The sequence below is a fragment of the Acyrthosiphon pisum genome, chromosome A2 (assembly GCF_005508785.2).
Source record: "Acyrthosiphon pisum isolate AL4f chromosome A2, pea_aphid_22Mar2018_4r6ur, whole genome shotgun sequence".
Classification (NCBI taxonomy): Eukaryota; Metazoa; Arthropoda; class Insecta; order Hemiptera; family Aphididae; genus Acyrthosiphon; species Acyrthosiphon pisum.
Genome location: NC_042495.1, coordinates 26,439,743 through 26,467,590, shown reverse-complemented (window position 1 = coordinate 26,467,590; position 27,848 = coordinate 26,439,743). Strand labels below are relative to the sequence as shown.

At 28.5% G+C, this 27,848-nt stretch overlaps 4 protein-coding genes across 4 annotated transcripts in view; 3 read left to right on the top strand and 1 right to left on the bottom strand.

Moving 5' to 3' along the window:
* The window catches only part of LOC100575684 (G-protein coupled receptor Mth2-like), a 28,159-nt gene extending 21,493 nt beyond the window's left edge, over window positions 1-6,666 (top strand). The window contains exons 3-6 of the mRNA XM_029490232.1: window positions 1,123-1,643; window positions 2,021-2,099; window positions 4,088-4,266; window positions 6,395-6,666. Coding sequence (XP_029346092.1) covers window positions 1,151-1,643; window positions 2,021-2,099; window positions 4,088-4,266; window positions 6,395-6,573 — 930 coding nt within the window. The 5' untranslated portion in view covers window positions 1,123-1,150 and the 3' untranslated portion in view covers window positions 6,574-6,666. The remainder of the gene's footprint in view (window positions 1-1,122; window positions 1,644-2,020; window positions 2,100-4,087; window positions 4,267-6,394) is intronic.
* A 14,550-nt stretch (window positions 6,667-21,216) lies between these two features.
* On the top strand, window positions 21,217-23,316 carry LOC103307799. Its single transcript, XM_029490041.1, has 2 exons — window positions 21,217-21,976; window positions 22,192-23,316. The coding sequence occupies exons 1-2, from the start codon at window positions 21,746-21,748 to the stop codon at window positions 22,282-22,284; spliced, it is 324 nt and encodes a 107-aa protein (XP_029345901.1). The 5' UTR covers window positions 21,217-21,745; the 3' UTR covers window positions 22,285-23,316.
* The window catches only part of LOC100168000 (probable G-protein coupled receptor Mth-like 2), a 17,851-nt gene continuing 12,209 nt past the window's right edge, over window positions 22,207-27,848 (top strand). Inside the window, exon 1 of the mRNA XM_016800651.2 lies at window positions 22,207-22,280. The gene's annotated coding sequence lies outside the window, so the exon portion shown is untranslated. The remainder of the gene's footprint in view (window positions 22,281-27,848) is intronic.
* LOC107882388 lies at window positions 22,399-27,423 on the bottom strand. Its single transcript, XM_016800654.2, has 4 exons — window positions 27,338-27,423; window positions 27,154-27,264; window positions 24,899-25,046; window positions 22,399-23,083 (listed from the first exon to the last, which is right to left on the bottom strand). The coding sequence occupies exons 1-4, from the start codon at window positions 27,396-27,398 to the stop codon at window positions 22,399-22,401; spliced, it is 1,005 nt and encodes a 334-aa protein (XP_016656143.1). The 5' UTR covers window positions 27,399-27,423.

The following is a 27,848-nucleotide window of genomic DNA, read 5'->3' as shown; positions in this document are numbered from 1 at the left end:
TTCTCCATATGTATTAATCTTTAAACGATAACTAACATAATCAAAAAGGGATTATTATTCCGAAAGGGATCCATTATTCCGATGGCCACGCTTGGGTGTGTGCTGTAATTAATATCGGCATCATAGTGTAGTGCACAAAGGTTCAATTCGGTGGATCGTCTGGATCGAGCACCCATTACTCGCATGGTCCCCAATCTTGCTTCTCGGTGCTCGTCTGTCTCAGATGAGCGGACCCGTGACTGACATTCACGGTTTGTCCTCAGTCTGGTTTCTCTTTGCTCGTCTGTCCCGGATGAGCGGGCCCGGGACTGACGTTCTCGGTTGGTCCTCAACTTGGCTTCTCTTTGATCGTCTGTTTCCGCGGCTCGTGTTTCCCGCTTCTTGCGTGCTAGAACTGCGGGACTATTTATCGATCGTTTGTTGTTGGGCATAATAAATTAACTAATAATAGTAGAAATTCTTATAATAGTTGCAATTGAATTCGGTTATAAATATGAATCGTTGGGCACTATAATAAATAACAAACATTTTAAACCATTGGCAACCAATAATTATTATTATTATAGCTTTGAAACCCACGGTAACTATTTAAAAACAAAAAGGTCCATAAGTTTCAAAATATTATATAATTGATTGCCATGGGTAGATGCACACACCCGTACTATATCTGAAGACCTATAATTATAAACAACACTCATGGTAACCTTGGTAACCATAGTAACCATGGATCATGGTAACCTTAATAGCCATGAAATCTTGGTAACCTTAGTAACCATGGCAACCTTGGTAACCATGGTAACATGGTAACCTTAATAGCCATGAAATCTTGGTAACCTTAGTAACCATGGCAACCTTGGTAACCATGGTAACATGGACACACAGACAGACACACTGACATACATTCATTTTTATATATATAGATATTAATAATAATTTAATTCTGTTCACAATAATGATATAATTTATTTGTAGATACCTACAAAATTGTAATTTAATTTATATTACCTATGTGTTATTAGTTGAAGAAGTATAATTGGTGCTAGTTTTTAGAGCATTGATTTTTTTATTTAGATTTAATCGTTATAAGACTATTCCTGTAGCACGAAAAATTGGATATTTTAGGAGCAAGGAGAAGTGCAAAAATATCGAGATGCCATTCACGTTGTCGGCGTATGAAACAGACGCAGGTGGAAGTCCGGCGAGCCTGTCGAACAACACGGTACTGCCGTGGAACATTGACGACCAGTGTCAAAGGTTTTGGACAAAATACAACAACTTCATGTTGACCACGGATGGCAACCTTCACATTTTCACCGAGGTTGGTGAATGGATCATACCGATCATGGAATACTGCGTCGAATATTTCGCCTTTGACGGGCCACTGGAGGCCAGCGATCTAATGGCATACGTGTGCCCGAATGCCAAACCACCAGCGTTCAGTTTCGTCTTTTGGGTTATTTTTACCACGTCTATCGTGTGCCTGGCGCTCACGCTGATCGTGTACACCACACTGCCTTACCTCCGGAACGCCCACGGCTACTACGTTATGTTCTACATGACCTGCCAGCTCATGTACTTCGTCTGCGAAATGATCACGAAGATGGTAAAACACGACTTAGACAGCCCGTTGTGCATTCCATTCGGTATGTCTTACCTTTTTTTTTTTTTTGATAAAGGTAGTTTTTACACCAAACTGATTTTCGACTTTTTTAGTTTTTTAAAATTGTATTTGTTGGGTGATAAAGCATGACAGTTTAATACAAGGCTCTAAATATATTGTTTCAATGACAAATGAAAAATATTAGAAATCCTCAGTCACAGTGAACATGGCAATGTGGGGAGGGGACAACTTCACGCAACTAATTGTCCATGCATCTAAAAACTAATCAACAACAAATTTAAATATTTCTGTTATTCTGTGTCTTATCAGCATACATGTTTTGGAGTCCACAGTATATTTCCTATTAATTATTATTTTGTTTGTTTATGTATTTTGAATTAATTTATAGTGTAATTTTAGGTTATTTTTCTTTATTTACAACTCTGACAACATGTTGCTGGTTAAACGTAATATGCTTCGATATTTACTGGACGTTAAGGTATGTAAATTATATTCTTAAATTATATAATAATAAAATGTGTAGAACAATAATGTGTATACACTTTACTGTAAAATGTTTATGTGGTGTTATAAATTTCTAAGTCACAAATACGAAGGCTGATAATTATAAATAAACTTAATAAGTCTTCTATTAGAATTCTACGGTATGGTAAGTGGACAAACATTTAGCGGGGTAACTCCATACCACTCCACTCCGCTTATCTTAACTTTGAATATTTATAGCTCATAATCTACTCGCCCCAAATCGATTTTGATGCATTAAAATACTAAGAAAAATATTCTGCTTTGTAATATAAAATTAAAACCCAATGTTGTCATTCAAAAAAGTTAAAAAGTTAAAAAATTATAAGGATAAAAAATATTTAAATATATAATTTTTTAAGAAAAACGTTGTTTTATACGCGACTTGAAATTACCGATGTAAAAAAATATTTTCAAAACAATTTATACTTTTTGAAATAATGAGTGTTCAATGGTAAAATAATCACCCGGTATATATCTATCTATATGAATACAAAAACGATAACTATATAGACCAAACTCTGAAACTACTTATCAGAACTTCTTGTAATACATTATGTTTATTGACTAAAGAAAATAATACAAATCAACAAATATGCCCAATTTACCAATAGCAACCAATATATTATACACTGGTGGATTTTCCTAAAATTTTCTTTTGTAAAAGCATTCTCTGTAAAATACTATTTTGTTAAAAAAAAAAAACAAGAAGATCTGATAAGTAGTTCCAGAGTTTAGCCTGCACAGAGATTTTAATTTTACAATTTTTAATTATAATTTATATTTAAAAAGTAAAGGAAATATTTTTTTTATTATTATTATTGTTATAATAGCTTAGAAACCCATGGCAACCATTTATACACGACAATATTCATCCAAAATCTCAAAATCTGTTTTTAACACATATCGTGGTTGGTCCTTTCCCTTCTTTAATTAGCCTATCTTTTAACTTTTAAGTTCGGCCAAATTACACACATTGTAAATATTTCATCAATATCGGTTCAGTAGTTTCGGAGCTTATCCCGGACAAAGATGTAACATAAGATTTTTATATATATAAAGAAATAAAGGTATATAAAAGATGATTCATTTATATTGCAATTAAAATCAAAAGGTTAAATCAAAATAATAAACTTTGATAATTTTTATTAAAAAATCGATTCAAATTTAATTCAACAATAGCTAAACAATTTTAAACAATCGATAATTATTCATCAGTAGGAATTTTTTTTTAGGACCGGTTTAAAATCCAAGAATATTATATGAAATGCGCATACGGCACATATGGCTCGTTGGTAGAAATCAAAATTAAAATCCTAAAAATGTAAAAGTGATATTTTAGTTCGAAAAAAAAATATTTGTTTTTATATTTTATTATTAGATTTTATTTAAGTAAGGATGAGAAAAGATTAAATCGATAATGTCATCAAAACAAAAAAATAAAGTAAAAAGAATAAGAAAATAAAATTATAAAATAAATATGATATTTTTAATTTAAATCAGAAAAAATAATTAAAGCAAAATTCAACAAGCAAAATTGAAATCAAATTATTTCATATTTTCAAATTTAAAATCTATAGGTTATATGGTATTATAACTATAGGTAATAGTGCATTATACTATTGTTCAGTATACAATATTATAATAAATGGTGCTGCTTCTATAATCTAATAGAACAAATCAAGGCTGGGCATTAACGAGTTAAAAATTAAAATTAAGTTAAAACGTTAAGAAATTAACTCGTTACTTTTTTTTTCAAATTAACTTTTAACTTAATGAGTTAACGAAAAAAACTACGAGTTACTTTTAACTTAACTTAACTTCATTATTTTAAAATAACTTAACTTAACAAGTTAAAAGAAATCGTTAACTTGCCCAGCCTTGGTACAAATTATAACAGTTCATATAACCGCATATAATATTTTCAACACATTTATAATTTAGGTACAACAATTCAACAAACAGAAATACATCAAAATCAGTACGTACCATTATGTACCACATTTACAGTTGGGGATTTTCAAGTATTATCGTATCTACTGGTTATTTATTTCAACATTCACAAAACAAAACGCTACGGGAATTAGCACCCGATATTGGAAAATATAAATGCAATTTTTACAGTAAGTTCACACAATTATTTTAAAATAAATTAATTTCGACATTTTTATTTTCTAAGATTTAAATATTGTAACTTTTAGCTCGGTGTACATTTTTATATTTTATGACCACAATATCATAATGTCAACATAGGTGGTCCCAGGATTTTACTAATTACTAATTAAACATTTAATACAGAATACACATACATTCCTAGAGCCGGTTAGGCCTGTCGAGCATTCGAGATAATCTCGAAGATCTACTAAACGTTTTGTGCTGTAGGATAAAATGGCCGCAATGCCGCATTAACATTTTTATGACATCAATATACAATATAGTGTCAAAAAATGCAATAAAGTCATTATTATTTATCAATATTAATATTTGGCCAATATAATATAGCTACCATAAGAAATTATGGGCCAGTAGAAAAATATTTTTCGAAGGGCTTAGGCTACCCAATCCGCCACTGTACATTATTTTACCTATACCACACAAAATACGTACCTTATGATTTGTGAATAATTATAATATAATAATATCCAATAAAAAAATGTGGTGATTGAAAATTTAAATGTCAGGTGCAAGTGTGCAACACCGGCTTTGCAAACTTATCCTGTAAGACCACCTATTTTTGTAATAAACTGGAATATTGTATATTTAATAAAAACCATAAGATATTTCTACCTTGAAAACGTGTAGAATATAATTAACTTTTGACACATGATTTTGAGTTAGTACCTATACCTACATCTGTTAACCATCATATTGTATGACATTGGTTGGACGAGTATATTTACATTTAAACAATTCACATATAAGTTTTTAAAAAAATACATTAATAATGTATATTTTAAAATTTATTTAAGAGACAAGGTATTATGTTTAAATAATATGTGGATATGTATCCAGCATGAATAATATTCAAACTAATATGCTTAAAATTTTTCTTGAAGCTATTAAAAAAATCGATATTTTATATTTCTCTTGCACAAAGTATGTAATTAAATATTTTTTCGTAAAAAAATTTACATTTTGAAAATTTGGCAACTATTATTTTGCGAATACCTATCGTTTTAAATACAACATTTTTTAGAATATGACACAACTCTTTCTAAATTACTCTAATCAGTTAACATAAGAGTTCAATCATTCTAGGTGAATGCAAATATGATTCCCCCTCCAAAAATTGTCAAAATTAAAACCCAAGAATACTTATTTTCCAAACGCTAAGACACAGCGTTATTCAGCATGGACATTTTATATGCACTCAGTGAAAACAATTTGAATGCCACTATTTAAGAAATTTCAAGTATTCTCAAAGTTGAATCAAAGTTCTAAAAATAAAATGCTGTTTTAAATTATTTTTCAAAATATTTGTTCCTGCGAACAATTTTAAATACTACACCACTGTACGTCAATTCACCGAGATGTAAATTAACTTTTAAACTCGCAAGAAAAATAAAAGTTTAATTTAATTTTCAATATTTAAACTGCTTATTTAACTCTCATAAAAATGCAGTAGATACTTCTTTTATTCAAACAAACCTTCTTTACCTTAATCGTTCGGTTCGTTCACTATAGTGGCGCCGAACTCTAAGTACAGCGGCCACGATAAATGTTTTGAGTGGGTGGTGGAGGGTTGTGGTATACGGTATACCTAAATGAATATTCATAGTTTGTTTTAAATATTTGGCTTAAAGATAATAATATTTGGTATGATTATAGGTTAAATATGAATACTTTGCTTTTTAGTTTTTAATTATTATCTATTTTATAAGTATACTTATACAAAACAAAAATACATACACCCATAATAAGTAGACAGTAGTTTAACAGATTATTTTTCAAACAAATGTAGGTACCTACATACATTGTTACATTCAATTTTAAAGTATTAATTTAATTTTTACTATAAAATATTTGTTATATATATATTATATGAACAACAGTAATAATTACATTATGAAAAAAAGTTTTTATTAGATTCATAAAGGGAAAAAAAACTAATAATCAAAGATATAGGTGTTTGTATAAAATTTAACATTTTTTGATACAACTTTGAATGAACATCGGTACCACTGGTTTTCTATATGCAATTTGTATTTTTCATGCTTGTAAATATATAATTCTTATTTTATATTTTTCCAGTATACAATCACTACGGACATTTTATTTTCTACTTGCTACCCTCCTGTAGTACGCTGACCGCAAATTTAATTTTGTTCTTACTAACAGCAATTCATTGTTCAGGAGTTAAATCTGAACTCAATAAATTCAAACGAACCGATTCAAAAACAGAAATGTTCCTTTTTTACAAAGAGAGGTAAGAATACAAAAGGATAATATCCATTCACATGTTGCACATACCTAATACCTATAGTTTGTTAGCTAATCTTGGTACCTACCTATACATATTCATTATTTAAATATAGTTGATATCGTAGCCTACTTTGATTATTTATTAATTTCATAATTACTTATTATTGTTTGTTATTTTATATTTATTGTAGTACCTATCTACCTAATACCTATATATTATAATATACTAGTAAGCTTTATAATTTGTTTGCAGCATGCGCACAACTGTGTCATTTAAAACTTAATGTAGGGTCACTTAAATTAATTTATTATGCTCTAAACATTATCTCTCTAAGGTAAGTCAAAGTATAAGTGATAAGCGTCTAACAATATGAAGATAAAGAAAATTTACATACTAAACTTGAAGTATAGTACAATATTTTATGTAGGCAATATGATACGTTATTACTGATTTATGATAAATTATAAGAAACATATTATAAACATATAATATATGATGAATTTAAAGTTAGTATTTTCTGTATTTTCAACTACTACCTATGTAAAATTTAAATGAAGAATCATAATAGGGCAGTGTGAAGTTAGCCCCCCGGATCAAAATTCAAAATTACGTCTTGAAGGAATAGGTTGCAAATTTATTTAGGTCGGTTGCAATTAGTTGCTAAAAGGTTGATAAATATTGGCAAAGGTCCGGATTCGATAGGACAAAGTCGGGGGGCTGCGTGAAGTTAGCCCCCGGATCTAAAATTAACCATATCCTTCAATATTTAGCAAAACCAAATTTAACATGGTTTCCATATTTGTTGAAATTTGCAAATACAATCTATACCATGTAATGTTCTTATACGTTTGGGCATATAGGTATATTTCAGAATTTAATATTTTATTAATATAACCCATATACGATATACCTATACAATAGGTACAATAGGTAGATTGAACATATGATGTATATAATATGGTATTATAAATTATATAGATACATTTCGATTTCTTTGTAACTGGTTGCGCTCAACATTTGGATTATTGTAGATACGTAACTACATTTTCATGTAGAGTATATTATACTAACGAACATTATTACTAACTTAAATAAGTATCTCTTACTGCATATAAATACTAGCTACAAAACACGCTAACGTGAATTTATTAAACAGACTCGTCGAGAGAAATTAAAAACAAGTTAAACATAAGTTATAATGAATAATTATCATTAACCTTATTATCTACACTATGAACGAATAACCCAATTTATTTTTATGTAATATGTATTAATATATTGCAAGACAGATATCTTATTTTTAATAAAGACATATTTTTATCTACTAATTATTTTTTTAATATGATTTTGATATTTTCACCTATATACATTACTATTATTATTAATAACGATTAATGATGCCCCGATAATTGCGCTGTACAAGTATAGAGTATAGACTTATTTTGTATTCCCTCTGTTCATTGTCTACAATCTACACTGTAGTCTGTACTACTGAGGTCCTCTTGTGTGTGTTAAAATATACTATAGACTTATTTTGTATTCACTCTGTACTTCTTCTACACTGTAGTGTGTATTACTGAGGTCCCTTTTATTTATATTAGCTGCATATTAACAAATCACATGCAAATGGTTGAGCAAATATATTTTGAACGTTAATTAGTATCTATAATTAATATTTAATTACAAATACGTATATTATATTATATTATATTATATAATAATATTTTGTTTTAAATTACGATAATATATTATGTGTAATTCAAATTAACTAAATTAACAACTTCACAAATAGGTAAAGCATATAAAAATATTTCGAATGATCGATACGTCAATTAATAATACAGTTAAAAACATAATACACAAAAATATTATACAAAATATAGGTAATAATAATAATAATAATTATCAAACGATAATTTATTGAATGTAGGAACGAGGCACATACTTATAGTAAAAAGACTTAGAATGTTTTGATTTTTTTTTTAAATGTTAATTTATATTATTATTATTACCTATATTTTGTATAATATTTTTGTATACTATATGTTTTTAACTGTATTATTTGACGTATAAACAAAATATTATTTATAATTTAAAATTGTTTTAACAATATAATTTAATATACGTATTTGTAATTACATTTCAATTATAGATACTAATTAAAGTTTAAAAAAAATTTGTTCAACCATTTACATGTGGTTATGAGTAATATTGTAATCTGGGGATTTTTTTCCGGGATTCATGCTAGTACTATTATTTTTTATTTAGTCAATCTTTTAAATATAATATTGCTATTATTTTATTGTTTCAAGTAGTTGAATTGATCAAAAATATACATCTACTATAATGGGGGAAATGTCTGGGGGGAAATTGTCCACCATTCATTTCAGATCATTCTGATACACCTTGTACAAATATAACTCTTTAAAACTAATAAAGAATAGGTGAGCACATTACACTAAGTAAAGGTATATTAGTATTAAATAGGTACCTATGTTTAATTTTAATCATATTTCAACAAATAGTAAAAACGTTAAAATTTCTATTTGTATTTTTCAGTTAAAAAATAAATTGTAAAATAGTTTCATCATATGAAAATATTATTTTATAGAATAAAATATTCTAGGACTGCTTTTTATTTATAAATTCTATAGTCTGCATCAATTAAATTTTTGGAAAAGAAATTATTCACATTATTCAATTAGTATTTTTTTAATTATTCGACGTATTCAATTATATTTAAATAAAATGCTCACTTAATATTCATTAATTATTTTACATAAGTACCTATGCTTAATATTACAGATAGTGAATTTTTTTAAATATTTACTTACCGGTTATTGAGTCAATGATCCAGTAGAAAAATATTCATAAAATCAAAATTTTCAGAACACACAGTACACAGTTAAAACTCTAAACACGTAATAAACGCATAATAATAATTGACTATTCGTAACAAACTGTTCGTAACGAAAGTGAATACTGGAATGAAGAATATAATTTGAAATTTGTCTAAATTATCCATAAGATTACCTATATAATTTGTACCACAAAACTGTGAGACATACAATGTAATCAGTATTACATTTTTACCAAGAATATATCAACTGTTACTTTGGGTTTAATGTTCATCAACATTATGTGGTATGTACCTACATATACATATATATATATTATATACATACATATGTATGACCAACTTCTAATATGGTCGACGGTATACAATATATTGTCACAAGTTGCAACGAATAACAATAATAGTCCGCTCACCTGCCCAACAAATACGAACCTTTGATCAGGCGACAGTAACCGTCGGCATACTGTATAAAAAGGTGATGAAAAAGTGTAACGTAGGTACCTGTATCGCACACGGTGCATTATAAAAATGTTTATTGTTATAAACCATAAGACAAGTCAAGGAACCTGGGCTGCCGACTTGTATAACAATTAATTATACCTAGGTTATCGGTTGACTTTGACAGGTAGCACAGTGACAGTCTTATCTACATTATAATCTAATGATAACTTAATTTTATTATTTTTAATTTTATAATATAATTTTATTGAGATGATCATAGTGAACTATAATAATAATATTCACTTCTACATCTATACCGTAGATTTAACATAAATTATCAATATTATTATAAAACGAAAACAAAATTTAAATTTAAGAAAAGACAAACAATTATAACACTTTAATGAAAACAATAAAAATATAACAATGTATTTCTGATATCGTTTAATACCAATAAAAAAAATTAAAAGGACAATTTTATTACATATCCACGTTTTTTGAATTTTCTATTTAAAAATGTTTTGTGTAAATACTCAGCGAGAGAATCATTTCCTCGGCTTCGGTGGTCATTTTTACCGGGGGGTAACTATATCCTAGTTTATATTCACCTGGGAGGTAATTATATTCTAGTATATTTATACCCCCCTTTAAATGGCATTTTTACCGGGGAGGTAACTATATCCTAGTATATATTCACCCGGGAGGTAACTATATCCTAGTATATTTATACCCCCCTTTAACGACATTTTTACCGGGTAGGTAACTATATCCTAGGTTATATTCACCCGGGGGTAAAAATATCCTAGTATTATTTTACCGCCGGTAAAAATTTCCTAGGATATATTTACCCCCCATGGAATGTCAAAATATCCTAGTATATATTTACCCCCGGTAAATAGAACCTAGGATATATTTACCGGGGGGGGGTAAAAATTATTGAGGGTAATAGAATCCTATGACACCGAGAGTACCTTATCTTGTTAGTAAGAAGCCTGTGTCAATTCTGTGCCGTTTTTATTCATATCGAACTGTTTTGCGAGTGCACGTGTTGGACATCGACTTTGCGACACCTCTCCCCCCACCGTATTGGATAGCCCTACCGACAGTGGTGTACACTGGGGGCGCTAAAATCACACGCCACTTTTCGTATCCCCGACTATAGTTGTAGTGTTTCTCTTGTCATCGGACGTCATGGGTGTTGCGGTTTCTTCACAGCAGTATTTACCGCAGTATCAAGAGTCACTGTATTGCGTCGCGATCCTAATACTATTATAAAATTTTACGATTGTAACACTATAATAATATACGTTCCCGATTACATGGTGCCCACCGCACGCCTCCCGCCATCACCAAGCTGATCGCCCGGAATAACTCGTCCACCGCCTACTCCGATCACCACTGCCGACCGACAACATCATCGCCTCCGTCGTTATATAGGTAGTTAGGTTTTTCTCTTGTATAATATCTTATTAAATTATTGTTGTATCCAATAGCCGACTTATAGACGTATATTAGTCAGCTATTAATAATTAGTAGAAATATTATACTTTAAATTTGTATTATTAAAATACCATTGTTTACGTTTGTGTCACCTACTATTACAAGCCTCCTGACATTGCTAGTACGTCGTGAAAACTTACGAAAGAGCACGACGTGCGCAAAAAGGAAAACTTATTAGTTAGAAAGAACTTCAACTTCTGATATGCCAATAAGTGCGATTATGATAATTTATGAATTTAATAAAATATTACAGGTATTTTAATGAAACGCCGTAAAGAAGAATCAATAAAAGGAAAATACATTTATCGCCTCTTTGATAAATCTCCATAAAGCATATGCTATTGACAATAACAGTATAATTCATAATTATAATATAATTATCTCATAAACTCATATAATATATTTAAGCTATACACATATACGTACATGTTTAATGTTTATAGTACAATATAAGTAATAATAATAATAATAATGAAATGTGAAAAAAAAACTAAAAACCTATTTTTATTATTACTATTTTATTATTTAAACACATTTTAAGATCAGCCAATATTGCATATTACTAAGGGGCCCATATTGCACATATATATATATTATATACTGAATTAGTTAAAAACTGAATTTAAGGACTATACTTAGTACCTATATACATTTTGATTAATGAGATGCTACTAGTTCAATTGTATATTATGTAACTAGCAGTGTTAGGAATTATCTAGATACATTATCTGGATAAAATTATTTTTTTAATTTTCTTATCTAGATAAAAATAATTAAATCATCTAATTATCTCATCTAGATAAATGTAATGGTTATCTGTAGTAATTTATCTAGATAAATAATATAATTATAAGAATATTTCTAAATATTGAAATAGCCAATAATTTACGAGAATCGAGTAGTGATTCCAAATACCAATATTATTATACTTAAAAAAAGAAAAATTTACTGAAATATTGTCAGTTTTGTAATTTTATAAAATGTTACTCTCACACAATTGTCATATTAAGTACTTTTAGTTCAAATTTGTATGAAATTAGAGAGATATTTAAACGGAGAACAACGGCTTTAAATATTTTGTTTTAATTTAGAAATAATATTTGTGGATACTTGAAACTTTTAAAGAATATTATAAATTATACACACCATGACATTTTCAAATTCAATGATTTTGTTATTAATCAATGCAACCAACCTGGTTTTGAAAATTGTGTCATATTTATAAAATACTATTATCAACATTTGGTGACGATTTCGTTTAACAAGTATTTACTGAAAAACTGCGTAAAAACTTCCGTTTTATTAATTTAGACTCAGAGCAAAGCGATAAATGTATTAATTTTACAATGATGTGTGATTTTTTTTATTTTATTTTATTTTTACTTACACCGTTCGTAACAATAAATATGATTATTTCTGTTTTTATATTGCCAGATTAAACAAAGTGGTTTTGCTAGGTCACACACTGAACATCTCTTGTACTGCTAACACTTGATAACAAATTTCCCTCCAATTTCATATTATCAGTTAACAATAAACAGTCAAGTTATTAGATACAATCTATATATATAACAATGGAGACATATATGTATAGCAACTCATCACACTGACAGGTCGAAGAATTTTACGAGACAAAATTTTCGGAAAATCCAACGGAAAGATAGGACATCTCAAAAATACAACAGTGGTGCAACAGTGCATTATATTATATTGGTTGCTATTGGTTAATAGGGCATGTTTGTTGATTTCATATATTATATTAAAATGAATCGCAGAATGTGTTGCTAAGCGCAATAATTCTATTGTACGTATGTTGTGACTGAACTCCTCCTAAATGGTTAGACCGATTTGAATGAATTTTTTTGTATTCGTTTGCGTTTATTCATCCGATTTTAGTACGGTTAGGTTAGGTTAGGATTTTGTATTAATTGATTATATCAATCCACCATTGGTAGAATGCAACAAACTTGGTATAACTTTGATACTTTAGAGTTAAATCATAGGGCGCATATCGATTCCGCCGATTTTGTATCGATTCCGCCGGCAATTGATTCCGCCGGCTACTGTTTATAATATCTACATATCGATTCCGCCGGCTAGCGTTTACAATATTTACACATCGATTCCGCCGGACACTATAGTATATGTATTTTAAAATGTATAGTCTATTTAGTATAATTTGGACAATATTATATACAACTATAGAAGTAATCAACGTAATGAGCGAGCGTCAAATTAAAACTGTCCAGGACGAAAACTTTATTCTTGTTGTCGATTCAGTAAACACAATTATATGTTTTTCAACAGAAACGAATTTAAAAATTCTATGTTCAGTAGACAAAATATTTGTGGATGGTACTTTTACCTACTGTCCAAAATATTTTCTTCAGCTTTTTACTATACACATCTTCAAGAACGGACATTATATTCCACTCGTGTACTTCTTACTACCAGACAAATGTAAAGACACATATTATGCACTATCGTTCGGATATGTGGTTGAAAATGTTCGGAAATTAATTTATTATTCACTCCATCGAAAATAGTTTCCGATTTTGAAGAAGCTATATATATTGGTGCAAAAACAATATGGCCAGAAATACGGATGGTTGGTTGCAGATTTCATTTAACACAAAATTGGTGGAAACACATTCAAAGTCTTGGTAAACATATAAATTCAAATACACATGCAATACTATTATTGTCGTATTATGTATTATTAATATTAATTAATTTATAATTTTTATTTTTTAGGCTTATCAAAAGAATATAAAGACGCATCAAGTGAAATGGGTATTTGGCTTACCAATAAGTACTAAATCCAGAAGAAGTAAGCGATTGCTTTACGACAGATTTTATGTCAGTTTCTCCAGATGATGAAAGGATAATTAAGTTCTGCGATTATTTGGTTGAATATTATATTGATGAAGGTGCAAAATTCAATCCACGTATTTGGGCATCGAGAGAAACATCATCGGAACGTACTACAAATAGCTGTGAGTCTTTCCACTCAAAATTAAATTCACAATTCACAAAAGCTGACCCCAACATTTTCATATTCATCCATGTTTTAAATAAAAAAATACAAACTGACACTTACATACATATAAACGGAATAAACATCGAGAAAAATAGCAAAAATAGTGCTTTTAACAAAAAAAAACAAAGTATTAAATATGTATCAAATGATTTGAACGATAATAAAATTTCTAGGTTCACTTATTTAAAACATGTGTCCAAATATTATCAAAAGTAGTTTGATTTATACCTATATTTTTATTTTATACTTATATATTATTATTATAATTTTATTCAATTTACATTATAAATTTTAAAATATCATATACATAATATTAATTAGAAAACAATTATTTAAATTCATACATTTTTATTTTATACTGATATACTATTATTATAATTTTATTCAATTTAGACATGTGACCAAATATTATGATCAAAAATATTTACATTTATGCATTTTTATTTTATACTAACATAGAATTTATTATATAATTCTATACAGTTTAGATTATACGTAATATTAATTAGAAAAAAAGACTAACATTTATACATTTATATTTTTTTATTTTTTTTATACAATTTAGGGCCGTATTGCTTAAGCAATATTTATGACTCAAATAACATTCATATACTAGACTTTGGCTTATGAAAAGAAAAACTAATACTTAAATTAAGGTTGTATGAGACCTACCTTAACTTATTATCACAAATTTTAATTTTTTTAATTCTTAAATATGAACAAAATTATTATAAACAGTAGCCGGTGGAATCAAAATCTAGATATTATAATCAGTAGCCGGCGGAATCAATATGTAGATTTTATAAACAGTAGCCGGCGGAATTAATAGCCGGTGGAATCAATATAAACCTTTTTCCTAAACAGGTAGTTTCAGCGGAATCAATAATTCCCCTCAATCGCAGTACAAATCAAAAAAAAAACCCAACAAAATCAGCAGATAACAAAATTGGAAGTTAGAACCAAATACCTAATACGAAATTATCGTAATAATACGATTGATAAAAATCCAAAAACATGTTTACTAAAATATAATTTCATAAAATATGACGGATTTTGATTCAAAACTATATTTGCCAACAATTTTGTTTGTTTTTTTTTTTTTTTTAGCATTTTAGATTACCGATTTAACCATTTAAGTATATAAAAAGGTAGTTGTAAGAAAAAATTATTTAGCCCTTGTAAATTGGGTATTTCAGTTAAAAGTATTGATGCATTATGCATATTATACTAAACATTAAAGAACCATAGTTAATAACCTAGCAAACCAAAATTGATCATTTGACTGTCAAAATGTTCAGAAGAAAAGCTTTAGCAGAATCCATCAAAAAATATAGTGGTTACAATTTGAAAAAAATAAAGTCGATTTTATTATTCATACATCTGCGTGTTTAAAAATCTTATAAAAATATTGCCTGTTAAAAAATAAAGAAACACGTCTTTTTTTGTTTTAACAAAATTCCGTAATATCATCGATTCATAATTGTTTAAAAAACCCGCGTACTATGAAATAAGACACACCTGTATATTTTTTGTGTAGTAAAAAAGGGAGTTTACCAACTGCGCCAAAAATTACCTTTTTATATACCAATTGTGCTCTAAAAATTTTAGGGTCGATATACCAATTGCGCTCTAAACATTTTGTGGTCGATAGACCAATTTCGCTCAATACATTTTACATTTCCTTAGGAAAACTTATTAGTTAGTTACTAACCGATTTTTTGCGAGTATTAATGTATAATACATTATGAGATTTCTAGTATTTTACTACCTTAGCACTACTTACCACATATGAATCAAGAGGAGCACTTAACTAAGGTCAACAAAAAAAGTCAAGTCTTCCAAGTCGGTGGAACTTATAGGCTTTATACAGTTTAGTTAATGAAAACTAAAATAAAATAATATTAATAATAATAAGATAATAGGTGATTAAATCATAAATATATAATAATAATATAATAATAATAAGATTTTGAGTTTAAGGTAATCATGATGTGTTGTAACTTGGTCTGTTGCTTTTATTTTTAACGAATTAGCAACAATTTGTCTATTAATATTTAAACTTGCCTTTTTACGTATATTAACCTTTTAACCTAATTAGGCTGATAAAATATATCGGATGATAATGAAAACTTGTTTTCATCCATCACTCAAATGCATACTGCGTGATCAAAATATGTGCGTAATAATAATAACGTTTCATAAAATTCCCGATACTGTTATAAAATATATTACAACTTAAGACATAAAGTAATTAGATTTTGAGTTTAAGGTAATCATACTATTTGCATTTTGCATGTTTTAAGAATAATAATAATTTTTTGAATAATAATTTGAGCATAGCAATTTAGAATAATATAATTTGAATACAAGCGCAATTGGTATATTGACCGTAAAATACAAGAGGCGCAATTGGTACACTGACCCTAAAATATATGCGGCGCAATTGGTATATTGACTCAAAAATAAAAATTTTGTTTTAGGCGTAATTGGTCCATGCCCGTAAAACATTATACAATAACATAAAGTCGTTAATATGTAATGATACTATTTTTTTTAAGTTAAAGTTGAAAGGTGGCCCACTAAGTGTATGGTGTCCCGGGGCCCAATTGATCCTTAATCCGGGCTTGGTTATTATCGTTGAATGCGTCTTGTAAGTTATAATATAAGATATAATATTATTATAATAATATATAGATAAAGCCAGAGCGTTATCGCACTCCGCCGGGTCGACTGCCGAATAATATTTCAACACGGCCGCCGTGATTGTTGTCTCGTACCGTACGTTGTCGCGCCCAGTGGCGTGGCGAACTTCCTTAACTTGTGAGGCACAATAATTTATACAAGTAATAAGTTATAAATACTTATTTGAGTAATTATGTATTTACGTAAATGGTAACTGAGAAAGATTGGCTTAGTCTTAGTACATACTTAATAAGTTATTATAATATTATGTGAAATGCCTCTAGTCTCCAGGACACCCACCACCCTTTAAGCCGAGGCACGTGCCTCAAATAAAGTCCTTCGTCACGCCACTGGTCGCGCCAATATCGACGTGTGCCAATATATTATTAGTGTTTGAAGCATAAAATAATTCATGCGAAATTTTCACCATTTAGTGAAATATTTCACAAAAACGTGAAACATTGAATTTTTTTTTAACGCAAATAAAATCACAATTTATTTATTTTTTAACACAACGTTCAGTGTTCTGATTTCTAATGTAAGAATTCAGTATGTATACAATTGTATACGTACTTGTATCATTTAAACATTGAAATATTTGAAAATTTGAATGCCATTTTAAATGTATAATACCAAAGGTACCATACATGTATATATATATATAGGTACCAATGTACCATACAATTATGAAGGTATTTTATGACAATTATATGTAAATATAAAACTTATTTAAAAATAAAACAACATTTATTAAAATACTGAAATATTTCATTTTTTTAAATATCATGAAATTTTCAAACCCTATATATTATTATAAAAGTATCAAAGTGTTTATTTACTCAAATAGTAAAAATGTATTACTGTGTTTTATTATTGTGAGCACCAGAGCCGTGAAAAAGGGCTTCTTTATATTGTATTAATTTCTAAATCAAATTGTGGGCACGAAACAGCCTTTTATATTGTGTAGCGCGAACACCAACGTGTGGTGTATCAGATTTATTATACTTATTTTATTGGCCAGATATAAGCTCCTACACGAATAACCTTTAGATACTGTAGTCTCCTACATGGACATTTTTACCTGAAAAAAATTAGGGCAATATCCTACACTTCAGCATTTCATTTGAATGCACGATTTTAAAATTGAAAAGCATAATAAGCTAAAAATGATAACTTGAAAATAATAAATATAAAAATATATTTTTATAAATAAAATACAAACACTTGGTTAAAGTTTTATTTATTTATATTATATATGTGATTATTATTATTTAAGTTTTCATTTATATAAATAACTGAATTGATTTTTGTATAATATATGTATTAATGTATTGCAAGACAGATATTTTATTTTAAACGCCGAAAATACAGACATATTTTTTCTACTCGTTTCTTTTTTAACATTGTTTTGATTTTTTTTACCTATGTAACTAAATCATTTGGTTTTTAATATTTAGTTATGTATGGTAATTAATTAATTAAACGATTTAAACTGGAGGAAATTATGATATTTGATAATTTATATAAGTATGCTAGGAGGATACAACTATACGGTACAAGCGGTATACACCTTTTTAAAAATTAATTTGATTGTTTTTTAAAAACTTCTTATTATTTTACTATCGTTTGTATAGGAGTTAACACTTAAAACTATGTCTATGTACGAGATAACCTACATTTTTAGGAGTTTACCATTCCCCATTTTATTATTGTGAGCTATAACGGCAATACGTTTAAATTAAATTTATTGTGACGCATCGCCGTTTTATATTAAAATTCCCTATACAAAATTTCGACACGGGAAGCGCCACACGGGTCTTTGCTTTATAGTTAAGGATATTTAGCCATAGGTGCAAATCGCCACCTTCTTGATATTTCCTAGTTTAAATTACCGAATTATCTTATTATTGCAAATTGTGCGTGAATCGGTGGCTCCCATTATTAATTTTGTGTGAGCTAAGCGCCACGGTATACATTATATTTTATTTTAGCATAGGACCAGCTAGCTAGTCTGCGCTCCACAAGCTATGAGTTATTTTCATTATTATTTATTTACTATACATATTCAATTTTTGGGCCAAAAAAGCTATAGATATTTTATAATTATCATTTGTCGTTCCAGAAAGGCCGTAAATTACTAGCACCTTTATATTTTATACAAGCTAACAGCTTAAATAGCTCCGTCGATATTATTCTATTCTGTTTGACCATACAAGGGCCGGGCATTTATATAATATATTATTTTAATATTATTATATTTATTGTTATGATATATTATAAGTATAAGGGTCACATTATTTATACGTGGCAGTGGCTCGAATAGCTTTTCTACTTATTTTATTATATCGTTTTGGTTGGGCCAGAAAGGCCATTTAATATTATAATTTATTTTGTTCTGTTTGGCCAGAAGGGCCAAACGTTAAGAGGATGAAAGTAAAGTAGAAAGTATAGGATTTTTTTTAAATATATTAAAATAAACTTAATTTTAAATATAGGAGTAGTTGCATCAGACGGTTTATTATAGGTCGTCGGTGTTGAAGACGAAACTGATAATTATTAATTTGGATGCTGTAGAATGTTACAACCCAAAAACTAAGACCTGGACCATAGTCGCACCGTTAAGGATTATTAATCAACCTTCAGTGTGAGTAGTAGCCATTAACAGGACTGGATTTTTTAAAACTTGTTAGCATTCATCATTTTTTTTTTATACAATATTTAAATGTTTTCTTATGTTGCATTATAGTATCTTAATTGATTTTTTATTTATCCTTTGGTTTTTTAATGTTTTATTAAAAAGTTTCATATTATTTTCGTAATTTTAACGAAAATATGCAAATAATGATTTGTACCTAGCTAAATATATATTAGTATGTTTATTTGTATTTTAATTATCTGTTGCTATGAAATGAACATTTAAATTAAGATTTATCATAAGTAATTAATACTGGAACCAAAAATTATAGCGAAACAAATATATACATAAACACAATTTTCTATATAGTTATTTTAGTTCAAATTTGGTGGAAATTAGAGAGGTAAGTAAATGGAGAATGACGATTTAAGTCATTTTTTTTAATTTAAAAAATAATATTTGTGGATACTTGAAACTTTTATAGTATTTCATAATTTATACACACAATGACATTGTCCAACACAATAATGTCTTCGTCAATAATTAATATATTAATTAATAATCAGTAACATAATATATTTTATTCGTTTTAAACAATGAACAAAACGTTTAAAACAAATTTTTCAAATTTATATTTTAAACATGTTTATAAAATTCTGTGTTTAAACATAACAATCCTGGCTTTTAAAAATATATTGTGTATTATTATATTATATAAATATTATAATAAATTATAAAAATGTAAAATATAATATTGTATAGATCAAAAACACGTACCTACCACGTTTATGGTTTTTGTCATGACATTTTCACTGAACATTTATATTAGCATTTGCTATACACCATAAAATACTTGAAACATTTTCAAAATATTTTGAACTGTTTATATTTATTTTTTTTTCTACGAATGTCAATAAAATTGTGTTTGTTGGGTAAAAAAATCTTTAAAACTTAATACAATGCTCTTAATATATTGTTTTTACAAAAATCATGAAAATGTGCAAATTATATTGAGTTAGAAGTTCATAAAATATTTTCTTTTTAAATCTAAGATTTTAAAATATAATACAGGATTCATTATAAGGTTAACTTTATCAAAAAAAAAAAATATCTATAAGAAAGACAAATTCAATTTTTATGAGCGTTTGAAATTTTTACAGCATTTAATATTAACTCGAATTCTTATATAGGGATTTTCTTATTTTGTTGTAATTTAAAAACGAATAAACGTAGACACTTGAGATTTATATCATACATTCATAGGTTTATTTATAAATTTTAATTCCTATACACGATCAAATTTTCAAAACATTTTTTGATTTGTTTTGAGCTGTTTATGGACAATTTAAAATTTCAATTTTTAGTTTTTTCTATAAATATTTGTTTGGCCAAAAAGTGTAAACATTTATTACAAGGCTCCTTATATATTGCTACAATAGCAGTTGAAAAATATTAAAAATACATGGGCACAAATTTGTTTAATAAGCATTTCAATCTGAATATTTAAATAAATATAGGAAAAGAGAAAATAAGAATTATTGTAAAAATATATATGTAATGTATACCAATATACGTAGTGTCAACGCAAACTTTGACGAACTAAAGTTATTTTAAGAAAATAACTTAAATTATACTGAAATTGATATTAATTCGTCAGCCTATTTAGCAAACGGCGTAACTCAAAAACACCAAATTTTACATTAGAGTGGATAACACACTAGGCGATTCGAACGCGCGTCTCTGCGCGTTTCGAACGTCGCGATTTTAAGACACGAACGCGCGCTCCTTACACATTAGATGCGTGTCGACGCGTTCGTCAACGTTTTAAAATCGCGCTGCGCTTACACACTGGACGATTTGTGAGCGTTTTTCAAAAATAAATAAGGCGCCAAATGTTATTTGAACCATTCAATTATTTGTATTTTGTTGTAGGCTAGGTTAGTACTGTTGTTACCGTACACCGTATATGACTGCGGTTAATTTCTTATTTAACTTTTCGTTGTTTTCTTTTAATTTTTTTTAATATGGAAGTGTTAGACGATATAGAATCTGCATGCGTTATGTTTGCATTATATGAGGAACATGAAAGTAAAAAACAGAAACCAAATAAAGTAAAAAGACGACATTGGGTCCATCCACTTAATCTGAAAAGACCAGAAAATGGCCAGTTCCAGGTTACATTTATGACTCTGCGTAGCTATCCAGAAGAGTTTATGAAGTATTATCGTATGTCGATAACATCGTTTGATGAGTTGGTAAGTAGAAATAAGTCATTATTTAGTAAAAATAAAAATGAAAATATTTTTTTTAAATGTATTTAATGTTTTATGATATTATGTTACAAATACCCATTACTAACATTACCTACCACTTTTGAATACCTTGTGTTTCGTCTATCTATAATAAATTAACAAATATCTGTGTGGCGTTCTCTTAACAAAATATAATAATAATTAAATTTTTATTTAAGATATTGCTGGTAGGACCGAAACTGTCAAAACAGCATACTGGGTTGCGTGTGCCAATATCACCGGAAGAGCGATTGACCGTGACACTGAGGTAGATAATTTTTAAATAAAAATTAAGAATGTAGACATTTGTATTTTTTAATTTTTTAATTTTTTAATTTATTAAATTATGTTTTAAATACGTACAGCCGTACAGGTACACTTTATTTTTAATAATTATTATAGTAATGGTTTTGTTTTTGAGCAGAATGAATTTCAGTAGGGGGTGACTGTGGAAAATAGTTTGATTCATCATTCACTCTTTGTGGAGAAGTAATAGTAGTATTGTTTATCATAGTTGTAGGCACATTTTGGGAAGCATATTGATGAGGAGTAATATTAAAATGTGGCATGTGTGATAGTGGTGTTTGATGAGAAATAGATGAAGATACACTTTGAGGATAATGATTTGTGGTGTAATTGAGTTGAGGGAGGAATGGGGAGTAATGTTGATTATTTGGTGTATTATAAGGATAAGTAGGGGTTACAGAACAATTTTTTACTCGTTGTATGGCATTTAAAAATTCAACATACAGCCGTGTTTTTTGGTCTTCGTCCAACGATTTAATTTGAGGGAGTAATGACATCAAAAAAGATTTTTCGGGGTCTTCAGGTATTTTTTGGCGGTTTTCTAATATTTTCAACAAAGAGGATCCAAAATTCGATGTCGCAGTCTTCTTTGGATTTTTTTTAATTTTTTTATTTGGTTGTCGTGCACATGGCTCCTCTGCATCGGAATCGGCCATGATCTCTTCTGCAGTAATATTGTTCCCAACAACTAAATCCACATCTTCAGTCTCCCTACCTTCATCCACAGATACCTCGTCTTCGCTTGACTGTATATTACTTTCAGTCCTTTAAAAATATAATTTTATATAATTCATAATTTAGTTAATTGGATTATGTTTAATACTAATATATATAAATATACAGTGCTCGAATTGGAAAAATAAAATAAAGAGGACTCCAAGACTTAAAAAAAATTAGCGTTCCTGACAATGATTAATCTCAACCTAATCCGTGGGCACACTTACCTACCACACCACCACCCGGCACCCACCAACAACAAAATTAGAAAATAAATAATACACCAATGTCCAATACCAATAACATTTACCAACAATCAATAAAATATATACTTTTACTTCTCATTTATTAAAATAAAAATTAATGCTACACATTATTAACACTTATTAGTTATAAGTTATAACTGATTAGGTAAGACGTAATTAATTTTAAATTTTAAAATCACACTCCGTAATTTTTCATTTTTCATTTGTTCACAAGTGTGGTTCACTACAGTATTATTTCTAATACCTACTTTTAAATAAAAATACATCTAAGTTACTCTGTATACTGTTGTTTGCATCCATTATCGAACAGAAACATAATATACGATATGGATATACAATCAATGTAATTTAAAATAAAAGTTCAATGTAAATTAAGATTTAAAGGAGCACAAAACAACAAAAAAAATTTTCTTTAAATTTTTTTCAAATGTAAATTTATTTCAAACACTGATTTACCAACCTAAAAAATTTATTTTTAAAATTTAATTTACGGATAATTGTGTCATTTTATGTGTTAAAGACGATAAAAGTGTCAGAATTTCAATAGACCTTTAGTTTTTTAAATATTAAAAATCTTTAAAACTATATGTTTGTTAAACGGAGCGTCATGGCGATTTAAATATAAAATAAAAATTTTAAAATATCTCTTTTAATATTTAAAAAATTAAAAGTTCTATTAAAATGCTGATACTTGTATCGTCTTAAACTCATAAAATCACACATTTAGACGTAAATTAAATTTCAAAAATAAAATGTTTAGGTTGGTAAATCGTTGTGTGAAGTGAGTAACTTGTACACGTATAAGATAGGCAATTACGATGAGACGGGCCCAATGACGCTTCGCGCCCTCGCATCTTTTTTCAATTCCTAATAACTTATTATCAATTATCATAAAAAAAACCATACATTTAATTTTAATATCTTATTGAATAGGTATATACAACTTCACGAAGGCACGAAAAAAAAAAAAAATACAAAATTATTTCAACAAAATAAAACGTTCCGTCCTCCAGTTCTAAAGAAAATAATTAGAAGGGATGCGCTTAAAATATTAAAAATTTGAAGAGAAGCTCCGTACCCCTGCGTCCCTTCTCCCAATTCGAGCACTGCCTATAAAACTATAACGTATTATTTGTGTGTATTGTTCGAAAACAGACACATTTTTAGTATTATTTACGCAAAATTGGATTTCGACAAAATTGATTTTGATTTTTGGTGTCATTGAAAAACAAATGGTCATAGATACATGAACATTTCACTGAATGTTTATATAAGCATATACCATAACATTTTCTAAATATTTTGTTTTGTTTTGAGTTGTTTACGGACATTTTCAGTTTCCAATTTGTTTAGTTTTTATTTCTATAGATATCAATAAAAAATTATTCTTTGGGTCAAAAAGCTTAAAAATGTATATAAGACTTCAAATTTATTGTTACAACAGTAACTGAAAAATTGTAAAAATACATATTAATATATTATGCACAATTCTTTTTACAAGTATTTAAAGTTTGAATTTTGACAACATTTAGAAAATTTAAAATTTAAAAACGATTTTGTAGTTAAAAATGTATTTATTTTTTCTGAGATTACTTACGTTCGATTTTGCATGGTTGGTCTTAAAAAATCTAGTACATTAGCATATATGTACGGCTTAGATCTTGTTGCCGCTTGCCCAGATTTGGTGATGCATTTCCGACGGTAACTATCCCTTAAAGATTTCCATTTTTTGTGTAATTCTGCTACTATAAAAATAATAAATAACAATTGAATAATACAACTATATATATAATCAGTTTTAAATATATTTGATATAATTTAATATATACAAATTTATATTTATTTATATCTAACCTATAGCTACTATAATGAAAGTATGCAAATTTAATTATACTCGTAGTAAATAATTAAAATAATTATATCATAATATACATGAAACGGGTGACAGATGATAAGACGTACCTACTAAAAAAGTTTGATAAGTATAGAGCATTAAAAATCAAACATCTTCATAACATTATAATATACTGTTCGTTAAAATATACTTTTAAAGCAATAATGTGTATTTAATTATTCAGGTATTTGGCAACTGGAACTAATTTTTCTGCTCTCCATTTTGATTTCCTAATGGGCGTGTCAACCATTGGAAAAATTGTACGTGAGACATGTGAAGTATTGTGGACAATTCTTCAGCCTAAAGAAATGGTAGTGCCGACAATGCAAGATTGGTTAGACATAGCAGAGGGGTTTTATAGTAAAACTCAATTTCCAAACTGTGTGGGGGCCGTAGACGGGAATCACATTCGACTAGAATGCCCCCCTAAAAGTGGTACCTTATATTACAACTATAAGCATTTCTTCTCCATAATACTCATGGCAATCTGTGATGCAAACTATTGCTTCACGATTATAGATGTGGGGTCGTATGGCAAGGAGAGTGATTGCAACATTTTTAAGAAATCGTCATTTGGAAAAAAATTATACGACGATAAAGTCAATTTTACCCAACCTCAGTGTTTACCAGAAGATGATGGTGGTATTCCTCAACCTTACGTAATAGTTGGTGACGAAGCGTTTGCTCTTCATAGAAACCTTTTACGCCCTTTCCCCGGAAGAAGCCTAAACAATGAACGGCGTATATTTAATTATCGTTTGTCAAGGGCAAGACAGAATATAGAGTGTACGTTTGGTATTTTGTCTAACAAATTGAGGGTTTTCCATACGGCCTTATTAGTGGAACCAGACTTTGGAGTTGCTATTACCAAAGCGTGTTGTGTTTTGCACAATTTCGTTCGACGCCGTGATGGATATTGCCCTGAAGATACACAGACTTGTGATATGGAGGATGCAAATGAAAAAGTAGGGGTTGGGAACTCTACATCGGTTGCAAAAGACGTAAGAGACTATTTTGTCAACTATTTCAATCAACCGATTCATGCATTAATTTGGCAAAACAAGGTGATAGGTAATTAGCGTGCGGGAAATGGGAATGCATAAGTAACTAAAATATTATATATTATATTAAATATTGTATGCCTAAAATATCCTTATATATTTTTATTGATTAATAACTAATAATTTTATACTTTTAATTTATTCTTTATATAATATTTTACGATTTTACGATTTTAGTGAAGTAACTAAATTTTTTAAATATTATTATTTATACATGAAATTATAAATAGGTACTATGAATATAATATTATGTTTAATATATTAAGCCTTTTTTATTTTGAAGTATTTATCCGTCACCACCTTTTAGGACAGTAAAAATGCTTAGATTCAGAGACTAAAATTGTGTGTAGTCGTTTTCAAAAGCGCAGTGAAAAACAAATGAAAAAACGTAGGTAAGTGGGTGTCGCTCTGCTGTACAGTAGATTATAAGTCACTGTAATGGATTATGTTAAATTTGAATCCAATGATATAATAGAATTGTATAAGAAAACGATTCTGACCGAAGATTTGATAATATTATTGTGAATAAATTTATTAATATATTATAACCTATTTACGTGGAACCTTGTTTTAAATTTTCACTCCTTAGCTGTAAATACATAACAATTTCACTGAATATTTATATTCTCATTTTCTATACACCATTCAATTTTGAAAATATTTTGATTCGTTTTAAGCTTTTCAGTTTTTACGGACAAATTAAAATTTCAATTTTTTAATTTTTTTTTCTTCGCTCATTGTATCATTGGATTCAAATCTTACACAATCCATTACAGTTACAGTTACTCACTTGTAATCTACTGTACAGCGTAGAGAGAAATCCACTTGGCCACCTTTTTATTATTTATACTTTCATATTTTATTACATAAATGTAGTTAAAAAATAAAAATACTCACTTTTACTCATTTTGACGGTTTCTTCATAATCTTCAAAGTCTTTGAACAATTGTTTTGCCACCTTTGTCCAACTTATATGCTTGGCATTTTTGTCATGATATAGTTTGCTTTCTGTACATTTTTAATTTAATAATAATTATAATATGGTATTGTGTAATAACTTGGTATATAAATTATTACTTACCTATATTCCATATTGCCTCTTCATTCGACACCTCAACAATAAATTCTTCTGTGTCAAACATTTTTTTAGATTTTTGTAATAATTTGTGCGGCGATTACTATAAACTATCACAGGTTGAAGGCACAAATTATGAATGTACGTGAATAAACGCGGGTCGGTCGCGGCGTCCGAATCGCCCGTGTGTTATCAAAAATAGAAATGCATTGAAAATGCATTGGAAAAATATTGTTTAATTTTAGCTGAAGATCGCGATCGAACGCTCAAAATTAAACATGTACGTTTCGGTGCGTTCGAACGCGACCGAACGCGACCGAACGCGCAGAGACGCGCGTTCGAATCGCCTAGTGTGTTATCCACTTAAAATATTATCGTAAAGTAGCAGTCACTGCTACTTTCACTGTTATTTTTTCAGTAGCAGTAGCACCTGCTACTGCTACTGAAAAAAAATCACAGTTTACCACCACTAGGATATAATGAGAAGCGTATATCACCAGGTATGCAAATCCACCTA

What these genes read in the sequence shown, in the direction of transcription:
- LOC107882388 (XM_016800654.2), bottom strand. Translation starts at nt 27,398, where the DNA reads ATGTTTGACACAGAAGAATTTATTGTTGAGGTGTCGAATGAAGAGGCA. An exon ending in AGAGGCAATATGGAATATAG is followed by an intron (nt 27,265 to 27,337) that starts GTAAGTAATAAT and finishes AAAAATGTACAG; the next exon opens with AAAGCAAACTATATCATGAC. An exon ending in CCAACCATGCAAAATCGAAC is followed by an intron (nt 23,084 to 24,898) that starts GTAAGTAATCTC and finishes ATATTTTTAAAG; the next exon opens with GACTGAAAGTAATATACAGT.
- LOC103307799 (XM_029490041.1), top strand. Translation starts at nt 21,746, where the DNA reads ATGGAAGTGTTAGACGATATAGAATCTGCATGCGTTATGTTTGCATTA. An exon ending in TAACATCGTTTGATGAGTTG is followed by an intron (nt 21,977 to 22,191) that starts GTAAGTAGAAAT and finishes TTTTTATTTAAG; the next exon opens with ATATTGCTGGTAGGACCGAA.